We start from the raw sequence: 20545 nt of genomic DNA on the forward strand, positions 1-20545 counted from the left end.
GTAGCATACTAATATTATTTTGTATTTTTTTTTAAGTCTGTGTTAATTTTGGTATTGGTGCTTATTACTTAATAGCAAGACTGATTTTCCATGGGGATTTTTTGCTTGGGTTTGTTAATTTTTTCCTGGCTGTTTCAGGGCCGGGCTCTGCTCCACTGGGCATGTGACAGAGGACACAAGGAGCTGGTTTCAGTACTGCTACAGAACGCTGCTGACGTGAACATCCAGGTAAGAAGGAACACAGAGGTAAACTGGGTTGATGTTTTATGCAGCCTCCTGACCAAATGTTTCCATGAAACTGAAGTCTTCCCCAACTCCACAGCAAGTTCTCTCAGGGTATTTATCACAGAAAAGCTGCTCCATTCTGGTGAGACCCCACCTGCAGAGCTGCATCCAGCTCTGGGGCCCCAGCACAGGAAGGGCATGGACCTGTTGGAGCGAGTCCAGAGGAGGCCACAAAGTTGATTAGAGGGATGGAGCACGTTTCCTCTGAGGCTGAGAGAATTGGGATTGTTCATCTTGGAAAAGAGAAGGCTTCAGGGTGACCTAATTGCAGCCTTCCAATACCTACAAGAAAGATGGAGAGAGACTGTTTACAAGATCATGTAGTGACAGGACAAGGGGGAATGACTTAAACTGAAAGAGAGTAGGTTTAGATTAGATATTCGGAAAAAAAAATTCTTCCCTGTGACAGTGGCGAGGCACTGGCACAGGATGCCCAGAGAAGCTGTAGCTGCCCCATGCCTGGAAGTGTTCAAAGGCCAGGCTGGATGGAGCTTGGAGCAGCCTGGTCTAGTGGAAGGTGTTGCTGCCCATAGCAGGGGTTTGGAAACTAGATGATCTCTAATGTCCTTTCCAACCCAAACCATTCTGGGATTCTCTTGTAAGAACATCCAAAAAAGGTAACCTGAGAAAAATAACAGAATTTTGAGCCACTGAGGTTTGCAGCCCATGTGTCTGAGCTTAGCTGACACCAGTTTCAGGGTATCTGAATTTAGCAGGTTTTGACCTAAACTGGTTCAGCAACCACTTTGCAAATGGTTTCTTCCAGCCAGTCATCCTGGGTCTGCCAGTGCTCCTGAGTCAACACCCTCAGTTCTGTCAGCTTGTTGTAGTTAAGGGCTGGCCTGTGTAAATGTGATCGTGTTCAGAAATAATTGTCCAACATACTTCTGTCAGATCACGACTGACTGCACTTTACCATCATGGCGCTTACTGGCTCTGCTCCCCTTCCCAGCTTCGACATAGATACACCTCTGCTGATGAATCTTGGAGCTCTCACTGGTGAGATCTGAGCAGCCTTCAGTAGATGCTTTGGGAATTTGTATGAGGTGGATCTGAAGCAGAGTTGCAGTCTGAAGGCTTGTCAGCAGAGCTGTAGCATTCACAGGCTACAGACAGTTGTGTTGGTATTTACACACACATAAAATTGTTGTAAAAAAGTCTGTCTTGCCCTTTCCTGGGCAGCATTGCTGGTGGGACGGGAATGAGAAAGCACAGCTCTGCCGTGGCTGATGAGATGTGTATGTTCATGCTTAGGTCTCCAGGGTTTCAGTTGTAGTAATGGATTTTATCGGGGTTTTTCCCTACAGAGAAGAGGGATAGAGTGAAGCCAGTGCAAATGGGGGGCTTTGCACGCCCTGTCCATCTCCTTTCAGACAGAGCTAGTGAGTGGTGTGTTGGACACAGGCAGGAACAGCTTTGCATTGAAATTGGGAAGGAGTGGAATCAGGCAGCTGCCCACTCCCTTCGCCCTGGCAGCCTGGGAGATGGTTCTGGGTTCTCTCAGAAACATCTCTTCTCTTTGACACTTGTCTCATTCCTTTGGAGGTAAAGTCTGACTCTTAGAAGAAAAAGCAAAGGGAGAATCATCGTATTTTTTTTTCCTTTGAGCATTAATTTTCTGTTAAATTCTTCTCTTTACTTTTTGATGCATTGCACATTTTCTAACCAGATTATTTTTGGCCAGTAACAAAAGGTTAATAATAGCCATAAAAAGAAAAATCAATCTTTGATATGTTTTTCCCCACCAAGGTAATAAAGGAGAATTTTTTATAAAGGTCTCTGTTTGCACGTAGGTGTGTTCCCAGAGAAGGCAGACACATTTTTATTCTCAACCATATATAAATTGCAATAACATTTCAAGACTTTGTGACAATGTTTATTTCTCCTTTTTTAAATTTTTTTTTTTTTTTGACCTTTGCCCTGGAAGAATTCACATCCAAAGCAAAAGCAGGAAAAATTTAAAGAGCAACCAGAAGAAAAAGTGAGAGGAAGAAACTGCCTTCCTAACAGGCCATAACACCGCAGCACCTGCTATGAGACATTACCGAAGGCACTGTCAGTGAATGCATGGGCTGCAAAGAGCAGTGGGTTTGGTGTGAGGGAATACCTGCTGAGTGGGTGATGCTGTTTTTCCAGAGTGATGTGCTCCCAGCAGAGGTTCCCTTCACACCTGTGTCCAAGCAGCCTCCACGATTCCCACCTGCCTCTCCAGGTCTTCAGGGGTTCTTCTGTCTTGTTCAGTTTTGCAGCAGCACCTTCGTGCAGGCAGCGTGAGACATAAAGAATAAATTAGGGATTAGGAGGGTTATGAGCAGGTAGTGAAGGAGAGGAATGTTACAGACCAATTTTTCTTTAATGCCTATGTTTTAGTATGCTTCTAAAAAGTTAGTCAAACAGCATGGCAGATTTACACTCTCTTCCATTACCTTCTTAATAAATGTTCTTCCATCTTGGCTCTTCTGCAGTGCACTAAAGGATTTAGCTGCCCTAAGCAGGCAGTGACAGTGATGCTCTGCTGGGTGACCTGGAGCAAGTCTTACCTGTTCACTGTGCCTGCAGATGTGCCTTAATCCCTTTTTGCTGCCTTATTTTAGTTACCTTTGTACTATCGATTGTCAAAGTCTCTGGATCAAGAGGGTCTGCAAGAGTCAACTTATTGCTCTTTGTTGATAAACAGGCAGCTTTAGGAGTAGGAAGAGTGGTCTCCTGGCTCTGCTCATTCTTGTAGCATGCTCTAAACCACTTTAATTCTGGGAATAACCCATGCCTGTGGACTGCAGTGATCCAGTGCCTGTGCTCTGTTTTTTAACAGTGGTGCTGCAGTTTCCAAAGGGTGCTTCACTAATGTCACTGAACAGCTGCAGCCACTGAATGCTCTGGTTGTTCATAATTAGCTCTAATAGCACATTTGAAAAGAGGTGGTAAAGCAATTGCCATGGGCGAGGGGATACAGAAAGGCAACAGGCTGCTTTGCTTTGTTGAGAAGGGGCATTTGTGTAATTGAATTACCTAAGTCTTCAGTGCCAGAGGCCATGTCGCAGTGGGTGGTGGGATGGTGTTTTGGAGCTCTGCTGGGAATACCCAGAGCTTGGGGCTCAGTCTGAGAACAGCCTCCTTCACTGGAACTGTTTGCCTAAAACAGCAAGGTAACAGTTGGTAACATAAAGTTATGGTAAAAGATAATCATGTTATGGTAAAAGCATAACACAGTGGTAACATAACAGTTACAAAGGAGTGCAGCAACACGACTATAATACCCATTTCTAGCTTTAAAACATATGAAGACACAAGTTTTCCTTGCAGAGGATGAGCAACAAAGGAAAACCGCTTTCCTCTATGGGGAGAGCACCTCCTGGATGTGAGGTGCTGCTCAAGCAGCTTTCAGAGGAGCTCCTTCAGTGTTTTTGGGGGATGTAGACCACAGGCTTTGCTCCTGGACTTTCTGTGGCTGCATTTTGTTCCATTTGTGGGTGCTCCTTTCTCCAAAATAATAATCCACGTGTTCATGCATGCCCTTGGGAGTGTATGGGGAACTATCCTGGAGTGGTGCTAAGCAACTCAGCTTACTGTGGTAGAGCTTTTCAAGCCTATCTGGCCACGTGAGCAAGTTTTAACATAAATACTGTGAGCTGTAAAGGGAATGGTATCACTTGACACACAGGATCATTAAGGGCTGTGTACATACATATCCATGTGGTAGAGCTGCTGAGTTTAAACTGTATCTTAAGTATTTTATGATTTTTAAACTGCATCATTGTGCAATTATCAATGTTATGGTAATAATTTTCTGTGCTGAAATTTTTCTGTAATTATAACGAAAAGGATGAAAAAAGCTGTAACTGATCTTCAGTTTTTATTTGCTGACTTTTCACTTTCCCAATAAAGTGCAGATCAGTGCACTGAGGCACTAAACACACTGGCCAGCAAGTTCTCAGTGGTCACTCATGGACCCTTCAGGTGTTTGAGAAGGAAACTTGAGACGAAAGCTGAAAATCATCAGGTTAAGAAATCTGTTGTTAGTATATGTGGGGTTTATTTTATTCATTCCTATATAGTTGTAATTTCTGGTGTCAGTGCTGTCTGCAGAGAGCATTGGTTGATTTTTGGTGCCAGTGCTGGATTTGTATCTTGTACCAATTCATGCAAGGCTGCTCAGTCATATTTATGCACTGAGGTGATGCTTGTCAGCATATTTTGAGTTGAATCGGGTTTTTTTTCTTTTTTATTTTTTTTAAAGATATTTAGAGTAACAGGAGGAGCATGGTTGCTTCTCCAGGTTGTCTTTCTCTCAGTTCCTGACTTCCCTCCTCTATTTGCATCCTAGCACTGGTGAGTCAGAGGGCTCCTGGAGATGTGGAACATGGAGCAGCCATCCCCTTGTAATGCCTTCACTGACTGGGGATAAAAAAAAGAAAAAACCTTTTCAAATTGAGACAATACAAACATAATAAATGGCAGGGAGGGTTCATCTCCCTCATGACTCAATCCTTCTCAAACAACATTATTATTGACTGGCCTATTGGTTGCCAAAAAGGAAAATCAATTGTACTAGAAGTAGTTGCTGGGCCACAGATCACAGTACTAACCCAGCAGAGACAGGTTGATTTTTATCAACTATCCAAAGACTAATTTCCACCATTAGCTAAAAATGAAGCAGAAATTATGGATATGTCGAAGATGGCTAAGATTGGTGGTCTGTTGGTTTTGTGTGTTTGTATAGGTTTTCTGTTTTCCTGCCTGACTCTTAAAAGGATTGTGTCTGTATAGGACAAAAAGCAGCAAGGAATAGTCAGGCCTGCTTGCATGCTCGTTTTTTTTTCTTTTCAGCCTTGTTCGTTTGGATTTCACAGCAAGGGTCTTGTGTTGGAGGCGTGCAGATATTTAAAAATTAAGCTGGTCTCAGCAAACATGCATCCCGTCCCTGCCTCCTGCACCGAACATCTGTCATGCCCTCATGATTCTGTGCCTGTAGGGAGATGGAGAAATTGATGTGGATGTTTTGACTGTTGTGACCAAGGACCACACGTCTTTCCCCCTCCCCAGTGAGATGGGGATGCAAACACACTTGTGGGTAGGGTGCCAGCTGCCAAAGTCCTCTGCTGTTATGACCATTCTCTAAACCTGCCTGAGATTAAATAGGAACATGACAGCCTCGTGCCCTTGCAGTTAATGTCCCTAGGATCAATTTCTCCCTACATACACTAAAAGCCTAGCTCACAAAGCCACAAGGGGCCCTGTCCTGGACCTGATACTGCAGCAGAGGCTTTGGCATTGCTCACAGCAAGCAAAGGGTGTCACAGGTACTGCTGAATTGACCATTGCTGTGGGAGGGAGCTACAGTGGGAAGTGCATGGGGGCACTAAACAGAGCTGAAAAGCAAAGCAATGAGAGCAGATTCATTAACCACAGTAGTGTCCTTCTTCCCTTAACCACCCCCCCGATCCTTGTGTCAGTATTTCCATGGTCAGTTTTGTCAAGCAGATCGCCAAAGACTCTGCAGCCTCGTACCCCTTCAGCCTTGACACCGTTGCCAGTGGGTGTGAAAGCCATTAGCCAAAAGAAAGGAGAACTCTGCTTAGTGACAGAGGGTAGCATTCTACATTAAAGCATTGACATGGTGCCAGTCACACAGTTATTACAAGTGGCACAGCTCCATGTCTCTCCTGCGGGTCTCTCTGTGGAATGTAGATTGGCAGCAGGTTGAATGTTAAATGGTCACCACTCAGCGGATGCTGTTTTTACCTACTGGGAGAAAAGTCCCTTTCAGCAGAAACATTTGCAAAATATTGGCACTCTCAGTATATGCTGGGAAATGCAGAGACTGATCCCTGTTTTGCTCCTTGGCTTCTGAAGACACCTCAGGCTTCATCAACAGTAACCATAGGTTGTACAGATGATGAGATGTTTCCTTCTGCTTGTCCAGGCTGGGCTTTTTAGCATTGTTTCTTCCCATCTTCCAGCCTGATGTGTCCAGTCTGTTTCTTCTGCTCCCTGTAGACAGATGGATCATTGCTTCAGGGCTGGTGCAGCAGAGCAGTTGGCACCCTTGCTCAGGCAGCCCATGTGCCTGCAAAGCAGCTCACCAGACAGGAACTGCTGCAGGCTCCAGTGTCTTGCAAAACCAGTGTTTGAAAAGTGAAATCCAAGAGCTGGTCCTGAAGAAACTCGCAGTGGTCTCTGCTGCTTTATACTCAAGGCCTAGAGATGCTTTCAGGGTAATCAAAGCACAGGGTTTAAAAAGCCGGGACCGAGGACAGCGGCACATTTTAGTGGCTTGTGGGCATCACCTCGTACTGAGGGCTGTGCTATGCAGAGGGAGGCACTTTCCATGGCCAGTGCTGGGGCAGGAATGCAGTCTGGCAGAAGGCACATAGTTTTAGCTCAGGGAGCCTTGTGCCTGATGCCATGCCTGACAGCACAACTCTTTTGTGGTATGTTCTGTGTCAGTGCTCACAGCAGACAGGAGCCAGCAGCAGCAGTAGCAGTGAGCTTTGAGGTCAGTGCAGGTGGCACCATGGAGGAGGAGCAGGTATCTTACTCCCCACTGCCTTCATGTGTCCCTGCAGAGACAGGAAAGAGCCTTACCTTGAATGCCTCCCTGCGAGGAGGTGGGATGGCCCCATGGCCCTTGGTCTCAGGGTCATCTCTGAAATAAGCATGTGTTAGAACATCTGTAATTCTGAGGTCATTGTTGGAACTCCTTTAGCCCCTCATTAAGGTGTTTGGTTAATTGCGCAAACAGGATACCACTGGCAGCCAAGCTGGTTCTTCAGGTGAACGCATCACCCTAGGAATGGTCTCTAATCACCCTGGGAGTGGTCTCTAATCACCCTGGGAATGGTCTCTAATCACCCTGGGAATGGTCTCCAGCCATGCTTCATTCCCTAAGGCTTTGGCATCACCCATCCCTGCCAGAGGAACCACCAGGCCATCAGCTACTCTTTGCTCAGAGATGGTTCCCAGAACATCTTCTTTTACCATCAGCCTCTTGGAAAAGCTTTCCCTGTTTTGAAGAAATTCTACCACTCACCTTCTTCTTGCAGACTTCTCCATTTGAGAAAGCCTGGCTTTACTTTCCACATGGAATTTTGTATTCATCCGTTGTCAGCAGTTGTTTCTTCCAGTTCGCTCTAAAAACCAAAACCAAACAAACCCACACACAACAAAAAACAACAACAACAACTAAAGCCCACCCCAGTTCTAGGTAAATCATTGGAGCAGCTCAAATTTGCAGTCTTCAGTACAAAGTGCTTTAGTTAAGTTTTGCCAAGTAAGATTGCTTTAGACGTTGTTGAGGCAGTAACTCTTTAAGCTTATTTTGGTTATATTTTCAGTAAGATGTTTCCTGATTATAGCTCCATGGATTGTAAGTGGCGAAACAGCACTGAAAATGGCAAAGCTAATTTAGTAGGTTCCTGTTTCTCAACTTGTACATGTTACTTTTGCATCCATGAGAACAGTGTCAGTGCAGGGGACTTTCTAGCTCAGAGTCATGTCTCTGGTGGCAGGGAAGAGTGAATGCTTGGGGGACAGAGTAGGGTAAGTGTACAGTGATCATTTCATATATTTTCCCAGAATCTGTGGCTTGGAGGCATCCTGAACCACTGTTACTATCTTTGCACTTCTAGATTTTTCTTTGATACATTTCTTTCATCCCTCTTTGGATTCCCAAACTTTATGCTAGTGGGAGTCCTGTAATTAAACTGTGCATTTGCTGTGCACTTGACATGACCATTTCATGTGAGAGCCCATCGTTCTTGTGTAATGAGAAACAGGAATTGTTCCCCCAGTTACCTTCTCTGTCCTGATTTTGATTTTATTAGCCTCCTTGCTTTCCTTTGATCACTTCTTTCTCAGACTGAGGAGTTTTATCTATTCAATCCCACCCCATTTGGAAGCTGCTCAGTAACTTTGCCACTTGTCATCCTTTGGTTCATTTCTAGTTCTTCCTTACTCCTTTCAGATGAAGGGAGCAGCACTTGTCCCAGTGCCCAAGCTGTAAGTGCCATATGAGATATAATGAAGCAATATAGTGATGTTTTCTTATTTCCTTTCCCCCCACCCCCCGCCCCTCATAATACCTCCTTGTTGTTTGTCTTTTATAAACTACCGTTGAATACAGAGCTGGTGTTACAGAGCTGTCTGTAATAACTCATGATCTGTCTCCACAGAGGTAATAGCTAGTTCAGAGCCCATTGCACTGGATTTAGACTGAAGATCGTTTTTCCACGTGTGCATTACTTGGTGTTTATTAGAGCTGAATTTCATCTGCAGGCTTTTCACCCCATTACCTTGAGATGCTTTTGTAGCATTTTACAGGCAGCTTTTGGTTTAAAGGACTTGGATGCTTCACTCCCAGCCTACTTCCCCTGTTCACTTGTGTGGGCTGAACAAGCCAGGCCCTTGCACAGACTCCTCAGAGGCTCCAGCTCTCACCGGCAATTGTGCAAGCTGGTTGTTTACTCCTATTCAGTCTCTGATTTTGTTATCAGTTCTCAAGCAAAGACCTTCCCTCTTGCTCTGTGACATCATTTAATAGTCTTTGGTGAGAGGGTGTGTTTTGGAAACCCATGTGAACAGGCATCCCCACTCGTGTGGGATAGCAGAAGTCTTGGTGGTGCTGGCCTGCACAGGGAAGCGAAGGCTGGTGCCATCCTCCCTCCGCCTGTCACAGAAAAACCACTCAGCTGCTCCCTTTTGTAACACAACAAGTAAATCCTATCTTGGAGTAATCTAGTTTATCTAGCACACCAATGGATTGGACATTCCCTGTTGGAATGAGTCTTCCCTCCTCTTTTAACAGTGCTCGGCTTGGCTGGAATAAAAGTTTGTTATAAAAGGCAGGCCTGAACTTCCACGTGTTGAAGGTGAGTTGAGGCTGGCTGTGGCGTTCGTTCCCGGGTTGGGAGGTGCCTGTCTGCAGGCTGGGTACCAGCACTGGAAGAATTGGTGGACTTCCATCACCCAAATCCGTTTCTGCTGTTCCAGCCAATTAAACATTCAAATGAGCATGACAAATAAGTGTTCGTTTATGGGTCAATAACTCCACAGCGTGGCTGTGCCGTGGCTGACCGAGACAATCCATTTCAGTGCAGGCCTGGGCAGCCCGACATCCTCGGGTGTGTAATTGCTTTTACAGGCAAGGGCAAGTAATAAGGATAATGCAGCTATCAGGCCCCGACTCACTAGTTCGGAAACTTCCCCTTGCCAATCAAATTCCTTTGGTATTCAGCCCGTTTTAGGCATGTTCCAAAGGCATTATTGTACTGTCAGAAAATATCCTGATGGATATGTGCATTGTCTCCAGTGTTGGATGTTACCTTCTGGACGATGCTTGGCTTAAATAGAGCCAATAAACCCTCTGTATAGCCAGCCCTCAGTGCACACTTTATGGCAACAGACAGGCCTGTCTTATCCTTCTGCCTCCCTTCCCCCTCCCCTATTATATATATATATATTTTTCTTTTTTTTTTCCCAGCACTATTAGATTATTAAATGCTTAATGACTATTCCATTCCTGCTAACTATACTTTTGATGAGCTGCAGTAATAAAACTTTGTAACAGCGAAGCGTGTGTCTGGTTCCTTTATAGGAAGGGCACATTTGGGGAGCTGAAGTAATGGGGGATAAAACTCAATTAATGAATAGAAATAAAAAGAAGTAAATGAGGTAATCAAACTCAGAGAAATTAGTATTGGCAGTTCTTGAATGATGCTCTGGGATGAACAATCTTTCAAAATCCTTCCTTGTATGCCGCTGCTGTCTCTTTATTTATTATTAAAATAACATGATCCATGAGGCGCTCGGGGTGACTCCCAGCCTAGCTAATTCTAATTAATCCAGTCAGGGAGAGCAGCAGGGTAAGTGGAGCAGTCTATCGGATTGAAATTCATAACTTAATTGAGGTCAAAGTCCCGGGTTGGGAGAACAAAAGTCTTTCGCTGGGACCAGGCAGATCAATAGCAATAAATATCTGGCTTGGATGCAAGTAGCTTATAGTGACGGATTATCTGACACTGGCCAGAGGTCTTGGTCTTGTTCAGGGCAAAGTCCTATGGCATGTACAGTGGAGGGTGACTTTTGCTAGGGTTCCCTCCGAAACCCCAAACAACTCTTAGAGGACTCTTGGGACCCTCAGGAGGAGGATGTCCATATAGAAGTCCACATGAGTCCTGCTGAAATTTGGTTTCTCAAGGTACAGGTGTCAGCTCGGTGACACAAAGGCAAGTGTCACATTAGTGCTGATGGAGGCTGGAAGAAGTTGCTCAGGCTTACAGGAACTTGGAGCTAAATCACAGCTTGTCCAGAAAAAGACCTTTAGGATCAGGAGAAGCTGAGCCATGGATAGGTGGGCCTTATGCCAAGTCTGTATTTATAGCACGTTTGCATAGGAGGAGAGAGGAAGGTTGGAAGAGGGAAGTGTAAATAATCATTAAGGTGGGTTTGTTGTGTGAGAGAAACCAGCAGAGGCAGATGTGGTGTTGCCTGTTCCTCAGAAATCCAGTGTCTGCTGTGACCTGCAAAATGTTCTGTTCCAGGGGTTTGCATGTGCTAAGGATGGCTGGTTGCCCAAGCCCTTGCCCAAGCACAGTGTTTGGGTGTTGCCTGAACTCCTAAACCAGAGAGGAAGCCTGAGGTCCCAGCCTGGGATCTGTGGCTTTGCACCGTGCACACAGCCTTCCCTGGAAGTGGACACTGAAATATTCGTCAATACCAGCAACTAAAGAAGCTTCTCTGAACTTCGAAAGAAGCAGGTCCTTCAGCTGGAGTTCAGAATTAAAATGCAATCTTCACCTAGGCTGTTATTAATGCGATGTTTATGCAGATTGGACTGCTCTGCTCGTATCCTCTTTGCAGAGGACAAATACTGCTGTGCTCAGCACTCGGTACATCCCAGATGGATGTTGTTCTGCCAATGCACTTCAACACAGCTTGGAAGAGAGATGGAAACCGCAGCTTGGACGCAGCCAGGGACTTGGTTTGACACACCTGCTCCTCCCCTTAACATTGCCTGAGTCTAAAGCATCTGTTCGTGTCCACCTTGCCAGAAATGTTCAGAAGATCTCTGGCTCCACAGGTCAGGTTTTGAGGTGCAGGGCAAAAGCCTTGGCTGGCCAGGTGTCAGGTTTTATTATGATGAGCAACTGTTGGTGTTTCTGGGTGTATAAATGGTACTTCTGTACCCTCACAACCTTTGGAAACTGTCTCTGGAAAACACCTCTTGTTTTCCCCTGCAGGACATTTGCTTTGTGTGGACAGAAGGCAGTGAACAAGGCAGCTGTTCGATACACACATATACATATGTATATATGTATATATATGAGATATATATGTGCACATACACTTGCTTTTACTATATGCTGCTGTTATTGTCTACTGGTTGCTATTCTGCTATGTACTACTTTCCTCATTCATGTCCCATCCATGGCACAACCTCCTCCTTCTAAGCTGGTGCTTTCCAGATTCCTTTTAGATTCTTTGCGTGCTCCTGCTTCATTCCTGCCCAGCCTGTACAGGAGCAAAAAGTTCCCGAGGCTGTTAAACACTGCAAACAAAACTGCATTGGCAGCCATCATCGAGGGGAGAGGGGCTTGAGTGATTTATTTTGCTGTAATTAAAAACCAACAGAAAAATCCAAGTACTGAACAATTCATGACTTAACAGCAAGATCCCGTGAGCAACACATCTTGAATGTACAGAACTTTGATATTGCACTCTAGTTATGGCTCTGCTAAGGTTTAGGAGAAAAATAAATTAAAGTATGAACATTACCATTTTTTCCTCTTTATAGAGCCACACCTGTGATGCAGGTGAGAGAATTTGGGTTTTTTTTCATCTGAGGGAAATAACAGGATCTGTCCATTCAGAGCTGGGTTTCCACAGGTATATATGTTATTAAAAAACATAGCAGTAGAATATCTGTGGATTCAGTAAAGAAATTCTCTTTATGGCTCTTTTCGGAGTCAGGTTCAGGTTTCTAATTCTCCAGTTTTGCTACAGAATCCCTGCGTGACCTTGAACAAGTCACTTGATTTCTTTCTGCCGTGGTTTCCCATCTGGGAAATGGTGGGGCAAATAATCGTTTTTTATCTCATGGATATAACAAGATTATAAAAATATGGTACTTTTAAGAACCTTAGAAAACTGATGAAATGAAATTAAACAGATCCTGCAGTCCAGATAAAATGAGATGAAACAAGCATGAAACTATTAGTGAAAGAAATGTTTCTTTATCTTCTGCAAATAAAAATGCAAAGTGATTAAGTGGGTCTTTTCTAGCTATTAGCAATAGCAGCTCTAGCCAGCTGACTTCTGCCACCCTTGTAAATTAATTTGTGGGGTACAGTCCTGAATTTAGTATGCCCACAATAAATACCCTTAAAGATGTTGTCGCCTTCTGTGATGCATGATGTTACTGCCACGATAGTACTGCAATTAACTTGCCCTGCAGATAAAAAGTGGCTGCTTTAAATGAGATGCTCTAACACAATCGTTTGCAAATTTCTTTTAATTGATTTTTTTTCCCCCCTCCCTGTGATATTTCCTGCCTTTACTGTATATCCAGCAGTATTTTTGTGAGGCAGAGGAAAGGCATGGGAATAAAGTCGAAGATTATTCTTATCCAGGACTGGTTTGGAGGTCTGGTGGAGCAAACCCCACGTGTCCCTGCTGCTGAGCACGGTTAGTGATGAGCTTTGTGTGTGTGCAAGGTGCTGGAAGAGGAGGAAAGATTGAGCCCCAGCTCAGTCTGTGGGCATTTTCCTTCCCAGGCTTGGTGACTGGATGAGAAAGTCTCTCTTTCAGCACAGCTCTCAAATCCAGGTAGGGATTAATGAACAAAACAGGAAGGAAGGAGTTTGGACTGGTTGACTTTATCTAACACAGAAGGAAGACAAGTGAAGTGTTTCAGAAAGCAATAGGCTGGATGGAACCTGCTACAAAGAAACTTTGACATGTGCTGGGACTCAGCCAGAGGCCAGGTTACCTGTTTTCAGGAAATCCCAATTTACTCTTTTTTTTTCTTCTTTTTTTAAACTCAAGTTTTAATCATGTTTGGACTGTGCAGATGAAATCTGAGTGAGAAGCCAGGTCTGCCAAAGCTGCCTGGTTCCCTTCTGTGGCGTCCTATTCCTGCTGCTGTTGTGGGGATATTTTCAAGCGATGCTCACAGATTACATGGTAATTTGGCTCTGAAGTGGTATGAAATTGAGCATTACACTTTGAATTCCAGTGGTCAGACTCAGAAGAGATTTGTAAAGTTACAGCTCAGCAATTGCAAGTGATCCATTTTTCACAGCTTAATGACCAAGGGCTTGTTTTTGGAGTGATGGGAAGTGATCACATGCACCCTTACCTCCAGTGCTAATTGCAGAGTAAAAGAGGTTAATTTAAACTGTGGAGGCAGTTTTGATCTGGGTCTTTCACAGCAGCAGGAAAACTCAGAGCTGTGGTGACCTTAAATCATTCATTTTACTTCTCAGATGGAAAAGTTGAGCGTGGATGTAGTCAGTTCACTGTCATCAGCTGGAAAGAAACAACTTGCTAAGCCCAGTCAGCTGGGCTAAACCACAGTGTAAAGGTTATAAATGTGTACTGAGTCAAAAAGAGAAGATTGTATAAACTAGTCATTTAGGCATGGTTTACATCAGCTTTTTTTTGCCTATCAGTTCAAGTGTTCCTCTTGTGCCCATTTAAATTTTAAGTCAAAGCATTAAGCAAGAGCAAAGACCATCCCTATCCCAAAGAGGCATCTTGGCATCAGATGCAGTGCCACAGGTAGTGCAAATGGGAAGGCTGACTGAATGGAAGTCAGAGAACAAAACAGAGATCAGCAGAAAAATGGTGTTCTTGGCTCACGGCTTCCCCAGGCGATGCCAGACAGGGGTGACACGGAGGGTCATGGCAGGAGGAGTTTTACTGAGGATTTAAAGGATGGTGAGGTGTCAGTACTGAGGACTTCTGGCAAAGGATAAACACGTGAATTCCTTGCTTAAGTCAATGGGACTTTTACTGGCGTGTATCCCACGGCTGAATGTGTCCCTTGCTGGGATCAGTTTAAAAACCCCTGCAAGTGCTGCATTTTACCAAGTCCTTTGGGAAGAATCAGCGATGGAGAAGAAATGGGAGACTTTTCATAGAGAAAAAAGAGAAAATTGCTTTATTTGCATAGGAATGTATCACAGCTGTACCCCATGCAGAAAATGTTTCCTTCTGGGATAGGGTGGTTTAAAAACATGGTCACCCAGCTGCAAAATTGGTTCTGATTCAAGCAGACAACGGCACTCATTTCTGGATGGGTGATGCTTTTGATCTTGTGCCCAGCTAGTGGAAACACCTGGTAGAGTTCTGGCCTCCAGGACATCATCTGCCAATTAAACATAGGAGTTTGCTGTTTCTGAACAAAGAACTTCTGAGCAGAATTCCCAAACTGGGGAATTGTCCATCTCGAGTTGCCAGCCACAACCCATCTTGTGTGACGTGGCTGCTTGTTGGCTTCAATGGTAGCATCTCCTGCATCATCAAATAGCACAGAAACTTCTTTTCCATCACCATTTGGTCTTTGAGACACTTGGTTTGTAGCTGGTGCTGCACTCCAGTGGGTCAGCTGTGTGTCCTGGGAATCTGGAGTGGTAGCAAGTCACAGATGGTCCGAGAGATCAGAAATAGAATATTGGGTGTGCCTGGTGTGCTTTTAGCAATGTTCCTCATTTCCCAAATCCAGGCAGGTCGTGGTTCCTTTATGGTGTTGGCTTTCAGTGTGTCAGGCAGGAAAGACTGCGGCAGCTCTGGAGAAGTAACCAGGCACAAAAAAAAGAGGGCTTCACCAACTTTTGTTGGCTTAATAAATTCTCTTGAAAATGTGAGTTCTAGTTACTGTTGCTGCCACAGATTTACATCCTAATCTAAGCTAATATTTAAGTTGTGGTGTCCTGGCCAGGTGAGGTTTTCCCCATTCCAGCAAGAGCCTTTTTGCTTCTTCTCTTTTCAAAACAGTCAACCCGTTTTCCCCTCCGTTTCTCTCCCATGTAGCTACTGGGCAGCTGACCTACAGGTCTGCAGAATGTTAGGTGTCCTCTCTTTGCTACCATTTAGGAAAAAGAGAGAAATGCAGGAAATAGTTGATCTTCAGCACCGAGGGTTCTGTTCTGCTAAAAAAAAAAAAATTAAAAATCCTAAGCAGTGTTTTAGCATAAGATTCAGAAGGTTTCAAAGAGGCATCAGTTAAACCTGCCTACTCAGTAAGAGCCAACAAGTGGATCTCTCAGATGTCTGAGTGTTCCCTGGGGGTTCACATTATTCATATCTGCCTTATGACAAGGTGGCTGTGCTGATGCCAGGCTTTTTTTCCCAGCCAGCATGATTAATTTTTCCTTCCTTTCTTAATATCTCAGAGCCAGATGCTTCTAAATGTCCTCATAGGGTGTATTGCTGTTCTTAGCTACTCCTCCTTCCCCCCTACCCCTTTCCAACTAATTCATATAATGGCTCTGGAGATGCATTTTGTAGCGTCACAAAAAGCAAAACTTTGAAAGCCTCCTGAGGTGATGGACTTGACACGTGCGGATCTGGCCTCCCGACGTTCCTGGTGGGCTTGAAAGCTTCGTGCCAGGTAGTCTGTCAATAACATTTCCCAGTCCAGAGTGTGCTTATTTGCCTAGCACTTTACAAATTATATCCATGCAGAAGTGCTGAAGTGCAAGTATTCCTGGTGGGGAGGTTGACAGCGGGGCGTTGCGCTGACGTTTTGGAGGCAGGAAATTTTGGCTGAGGCAGAGGAGGAACGCTCGCATTATTTATGGAGAGTGCAGTGGATCTTCAAACACTGATTTATTTTAAGGGCTACAAAACATTGTGGTACTGAAAAAAGATCTTTGTTCTGCAAATGGAAATTAGTTCTCCTTCACAGGTCTTGTTCCACAGAGCAGCTGCACGGGCCTGAGTGGTACCAGCTGAGAGGGAAGACCTGAGCAAGCTCTACAGTGATCAGCTTGTTCCTAAGGTGTTCCTACTTTTGCCATATCCATCAGTTCCCTCCACATAATAGATTTGCGCATCTTTGGTCTTTATCCTCAGCTGTTTTCAGTCATTAGTGCACTCACCTGCATCTCAGGGGACTTTCCTGGAGGAAGCAAAACCCAGGAAGAGAATAATTAGTGGTAAATAAATTAGGATTTAGTTGCTTATTTTCTGTAAATGTTAATACTGTCTGTGCTAGGAAGACCAGTGGATTTAATGATGGAAGTCTTAATTTAAGAAGTCTAGAAAATAGCATTTCTTAATTTCTTACAGGACAAGCTGAAATCTCCCATCTATTATGTTCTACTGTTTGGGGTGTTTTTGCAATACAACAGTGAGAAATGGTATAATATGAAGCAATTAATTTGCCAGTGCAAATAGAGCTGTAATTAGGGGAATCAAGTCTTCAGTTTTAGTCTGCAGTTCAGTTTTGTTGTGTGAAGATGAGGATACTAAGAATATTCTCAGAGTAAGGATGCTCTTAAGAGCATCCTAAGAGAAGAGCAGGAGGACTCCTACAGCATTCTGTTCCATGACAGACAGCTGGCCATTTAGCCACGTGTAAGGCAGCCTCAGACAGCCCTTTGGCCCACAGCAATGTGGGAATTAAGTTAAAATTAACCTGAGTTTGGAAAACAACTAGCACCACTTTATTTGTCCATTTAATTGAATTATATGACGCTGTGTAAGTATCCTGACCCGCAGACGTAAATTGCTCCACCCTACCCATTTCCCTCCTTAATTCTTTCATGCTAATGGAGCTGATGGGGATGTTGACTGCAGGGAGAGAGAGAGAGAGAGAGAGGGAAAGAGGCTGGAAATAAAAGAGGCTGGAAAAAAAAGGGACTGTTCCAGCCTGGTGCAAACCTTCCCCTTTGGTGAAATGCTGTGAGTGTCACAGCTGCACTAACTGCACTGTGACCTTTGTTGCCATTAAGCTGATTATATCCACAGAAGGATCCATCCAACTAATCCCACAATGCTGCAACCAGTTGCTTTACATTTAAACACAATTTTTTTTTTTTTGTGTGAGAAATGAAAGTCAGTCAGGCTTCACCAGACTCTCAAAATGGTTCAGGCTCTTACAGGGACCCACTTTTTTTAATGTTTGTTTAATAGAGGAAAATAGGACATATTGATGGGCCCCATGCATTAGTGGATATGCTTTGTTTGGGAGCCTGTGGTGTAACTTTGGGTGGATGTTCTGGGAAGGTGCTGTGTGTCACTGTACCTTTGGCACTGTATCATTTTGTGTTTTGCCTGGGTGGCCATACCGTAGAGCAGCAGCTCTGCATCCAGCAGTGACTCTGATGAGGGGGGTTCTGACAGGTTAGATTGATATAATTGATTTAATAATCAATTTAAATCTAGTTCTTGCTTGTTTTTCTAAGGAAAGGTTGATTTTCATTGGTTAGTAGTCATTAAAATACATTCGTTTGCAGCTAGATACAGCCTTTATAGTAAATTTAGTTCTTCATTTGCTGATCAGCTACACAGTGTCTGCCTGTGTTTGCTTAATTATGTAATTTAACCTAGTCTGTTAACATTCTTAATTTTTACATTTGAATCAGAATAGAAAACAGCAAATGAAACGTCTCTGTTAGACTATTCAGTTTTTTGTTTTGTCTTGTGCCCAAGTACATCTGAATGGAATTAGAATTTAATTTTTAAAAAGCCTTTACAAGAAAATTTTCAAATGCTTCTTAAAAATAAATTAAAATCACATCATAAATATGACTGAAAGGAAAAACTAAATAGAATTTTCTTTGTATTTATTAATTACATACTACGTAAAGAAGAGTATGTCTGGCACATTCACGTAGTCAACTTTCCTCCTCAGGTTTTGTTAACAAAAATCAAGGATTTCGGGAAGAAAAGTAAGGAGCAACTGGAGAAAGATGAGGACCAGACACAGGCCTTCATTCTGTCATTAAGCATTCAGTGTTGGATAACGATTTATCCTCTTTTTTCATGCTGTCTGTTGTCTGCCCTGAGACTCTGGGCTCAGCTCTGGCTGCCTGAGCAGCAACACTTCCCATGTTCCAGGCCAGCGGAGAGTGGACAGAACATCCCGTGCATTCAGCAGCATAAATCACAGAGAAGTGTGCCCAGAGCCTTGCCATGATTTTCCTGCAGAGTTCTGCAGGGTTCTCCTAATTTCTTGTTCTAAAAGCTGTTCCTTCAGATTTAGTCTGTATTCATTGCTCAGATGCTTTAACTTTTTACACTTCTCCCGTGCTGCAGGCGAGGCTGTTGTGTACAAAAGCTTATGGTCATTCTTTCCAGTTCCTCAGGAGTTTAAAGCTGGTAGAGCTGTTGTCTCATACTTAATTTTTACCCATTAGGAGTCCAAAGCTGGTCTAATACCTCAGAAGGATGCTCAGGGTGAGTTACCTGTTCAGTAGTTTGGCTTGCTTTAGAAAGCAGCTGTCAGACATGCCAGACAAATCCTTTTTCACTGAACTGTGGGGTTTTTATGGAATTGTATTCTGTCAGGTCATCACTTGGGGTGTCGTAACTTTGAATATATTAGGGAAGTATTCTTTATTTTAGAGGGGCAAAAAAGCACTGGATTTCACCCATCCTGGGCATTGATTGTCACCAACATTCTTTGCTCTCATGGAAGCTTCTAAAAAAGAATTGTTTCATGAGTCCAAGTACAACTTATTATATAAACTTTAAGGTCCCATTTAAAAACTGGTGAAACAAATTGTATTAATTCCTTTTGGATTTTTGTTTTTAACACTTAATTGTTTCATTGACCAAGAGTGGTTAAGCTGCTTGCAAGTAGAAGTGGAAGAAGACTGAGGATAACTGTGCAAAAGCAGGTGCCAGCCCAGTCATGGCGGGGCTCCGTAGCAGCTGGGAGAGTCTGAGTTCTCAGCTTATGGTTTCCAACTTCAGTGTTTCCTTCCCCTGTCACAAAGTGAAGGTAAGAGTGGCCTTAAACGCAGACTTGGGTGAAGACATCTTAGAAAGGGAAGACTTAGTGTGGAGAAGGACAGTGTGTCCTGGTAGTCACAGCATAGCACTGGGAGCTCGGCATCCCGAAACTAATCCTGGCTGTGGGCTGTTTTCCTCGTTTGACCTTGAGCAAGTCAGACAGTGGGGTTTTTCGTGTGTCTCAGTCTCTGTAACCAGCATGGGAATACTATGTGTCTATATCCCTGGGTCTTGCCTAGATTAATAAATCAATATTTGTAAAGGAAGGCTTGATAAATGCTAACTGTATTACCACGTGTACTTGAACCTTGTGCAGAACTTTGGGAATGCGCCTGCATTTCTGCTCTGTGAGGGGATGGGGCCTGTGGGGGCCCTGGGCCAGGGTGGTCAGCAGCCACAGAGACAGGTTTGGGTCATTTTCTTCCTCCCAAGGGACTGCCTGTAGCACATATCTGCAAGAAGGTCTTGAATACAACTTTTCCACTTAACATGCTCCCCCATCACCCACTGTCAGCAATGAGATTAAATTCTGTGCGACTGCAGAGGACGTTGCATGATTAAAATCCTCTTTTAGAAATTAATATGTACCATCTCTCCCCAGTACTGTGCCTCCTCTCGGAGAAGGGTATTGTCTCCTGAGCACTCAAGGTGTGAAAAGCCACCCAGGGAAGCTGTCTATCTTTGAATTTTATGCTGCTGCACAGTTGCTCCGATGAGAGCTACAACTGCATAAAAATCACAGGGACTTGGGGACTTCTTCCTTCACATGGTCATGAGACATGGGGGAAGTCTAGCAGAACAATTAATAGAATAGCAAAAGGAGTGTGGGAGCTAGAAGTCCTGGTTACAGGACTTGAAGTTCTGTAGAAAAGGTTTCCTGAGGGAGCATAGTCAAAGTCAATAATCACCCATTCTCCGTAGGAAACCTTGGGAAGACAATCAAACAAAACTTTGTTTCCAGATAGTGCCCAACTTTTCCTGACCTTGCTGCCTGTATCAGCCCAGAGAAATACAGTGATCAGGGCATTGGTAGATCCAAGTTCAGTATTCATGAGGCACCAGACATTGATGCAGCCCACAGAAGGGCTTTACTGGCATAAACTCTTGGTAGATGGAATTAGGTGTTCAGGGCTGCTGTGTTCAGTACAAACTGTAGCTCTTGAGCCATCATTTCCAGTCTGCCTTAGGTGCTCGGAGGCTTTATGGTGTGACCAGGATGTGCAGTAGGGTGAGTTTTCCTGGGCTGATTGATGGCTTTCTGGTGGAGCTTTTCCGGAATCAGCTGACAGCTGAATATCCG

At 44.0% G+C, this 20545-nt stretch overlaps 1 protein-coding gene across 2 annotated transcripts in view; it reads left to right on the forward strand.

Moving 5' to 3' along the window:
- ACBD6 (acyl-CoA binding domain containing 6) overlaps nucleotides 1-20545 on the forward strand; it is an 81338-nt gene that overhangs the window by 41847 nt on the left and 18946 nt on the right. The window contains exons 6-7 of one of the 2 annotated variants that reach the window (XM_048312747.1): nucleotides 139-228; nucleotides 1180-1263. In XM_048312747.1, coding sequence (XP_048168704.1) covers nucleotides 139-228; nucleotides 1180-1248 — 159 coding nt within the window. In that variant the 3' untranslated portion in view covers nucleotides 1249-1263. Of the gene's footprint in view, nucleotides 1-138; nucleotides 229-1179; nucleotides 1264-20545 lie in introns of those variants that run through there. The other variant, XM_048312746.1, reaches the window with a different exon arrangement.

The sequence above is a fragment of the Corvus hawaiiensis genome, chromosome 9 (genome assembly GCF_020740725.1).
Source record: "Corvus hawaiiensis isolate bCorHaw1 chromosome 9, bCorHaw1.pri.cur, whole genome shotgun sequence".
NCBI classification, from domain to species: Eukaryota; Metazoa; Chordata; class Aves; order Passeriformes; family Corvidae; genus Corvus; species Corvus hawaiiensis.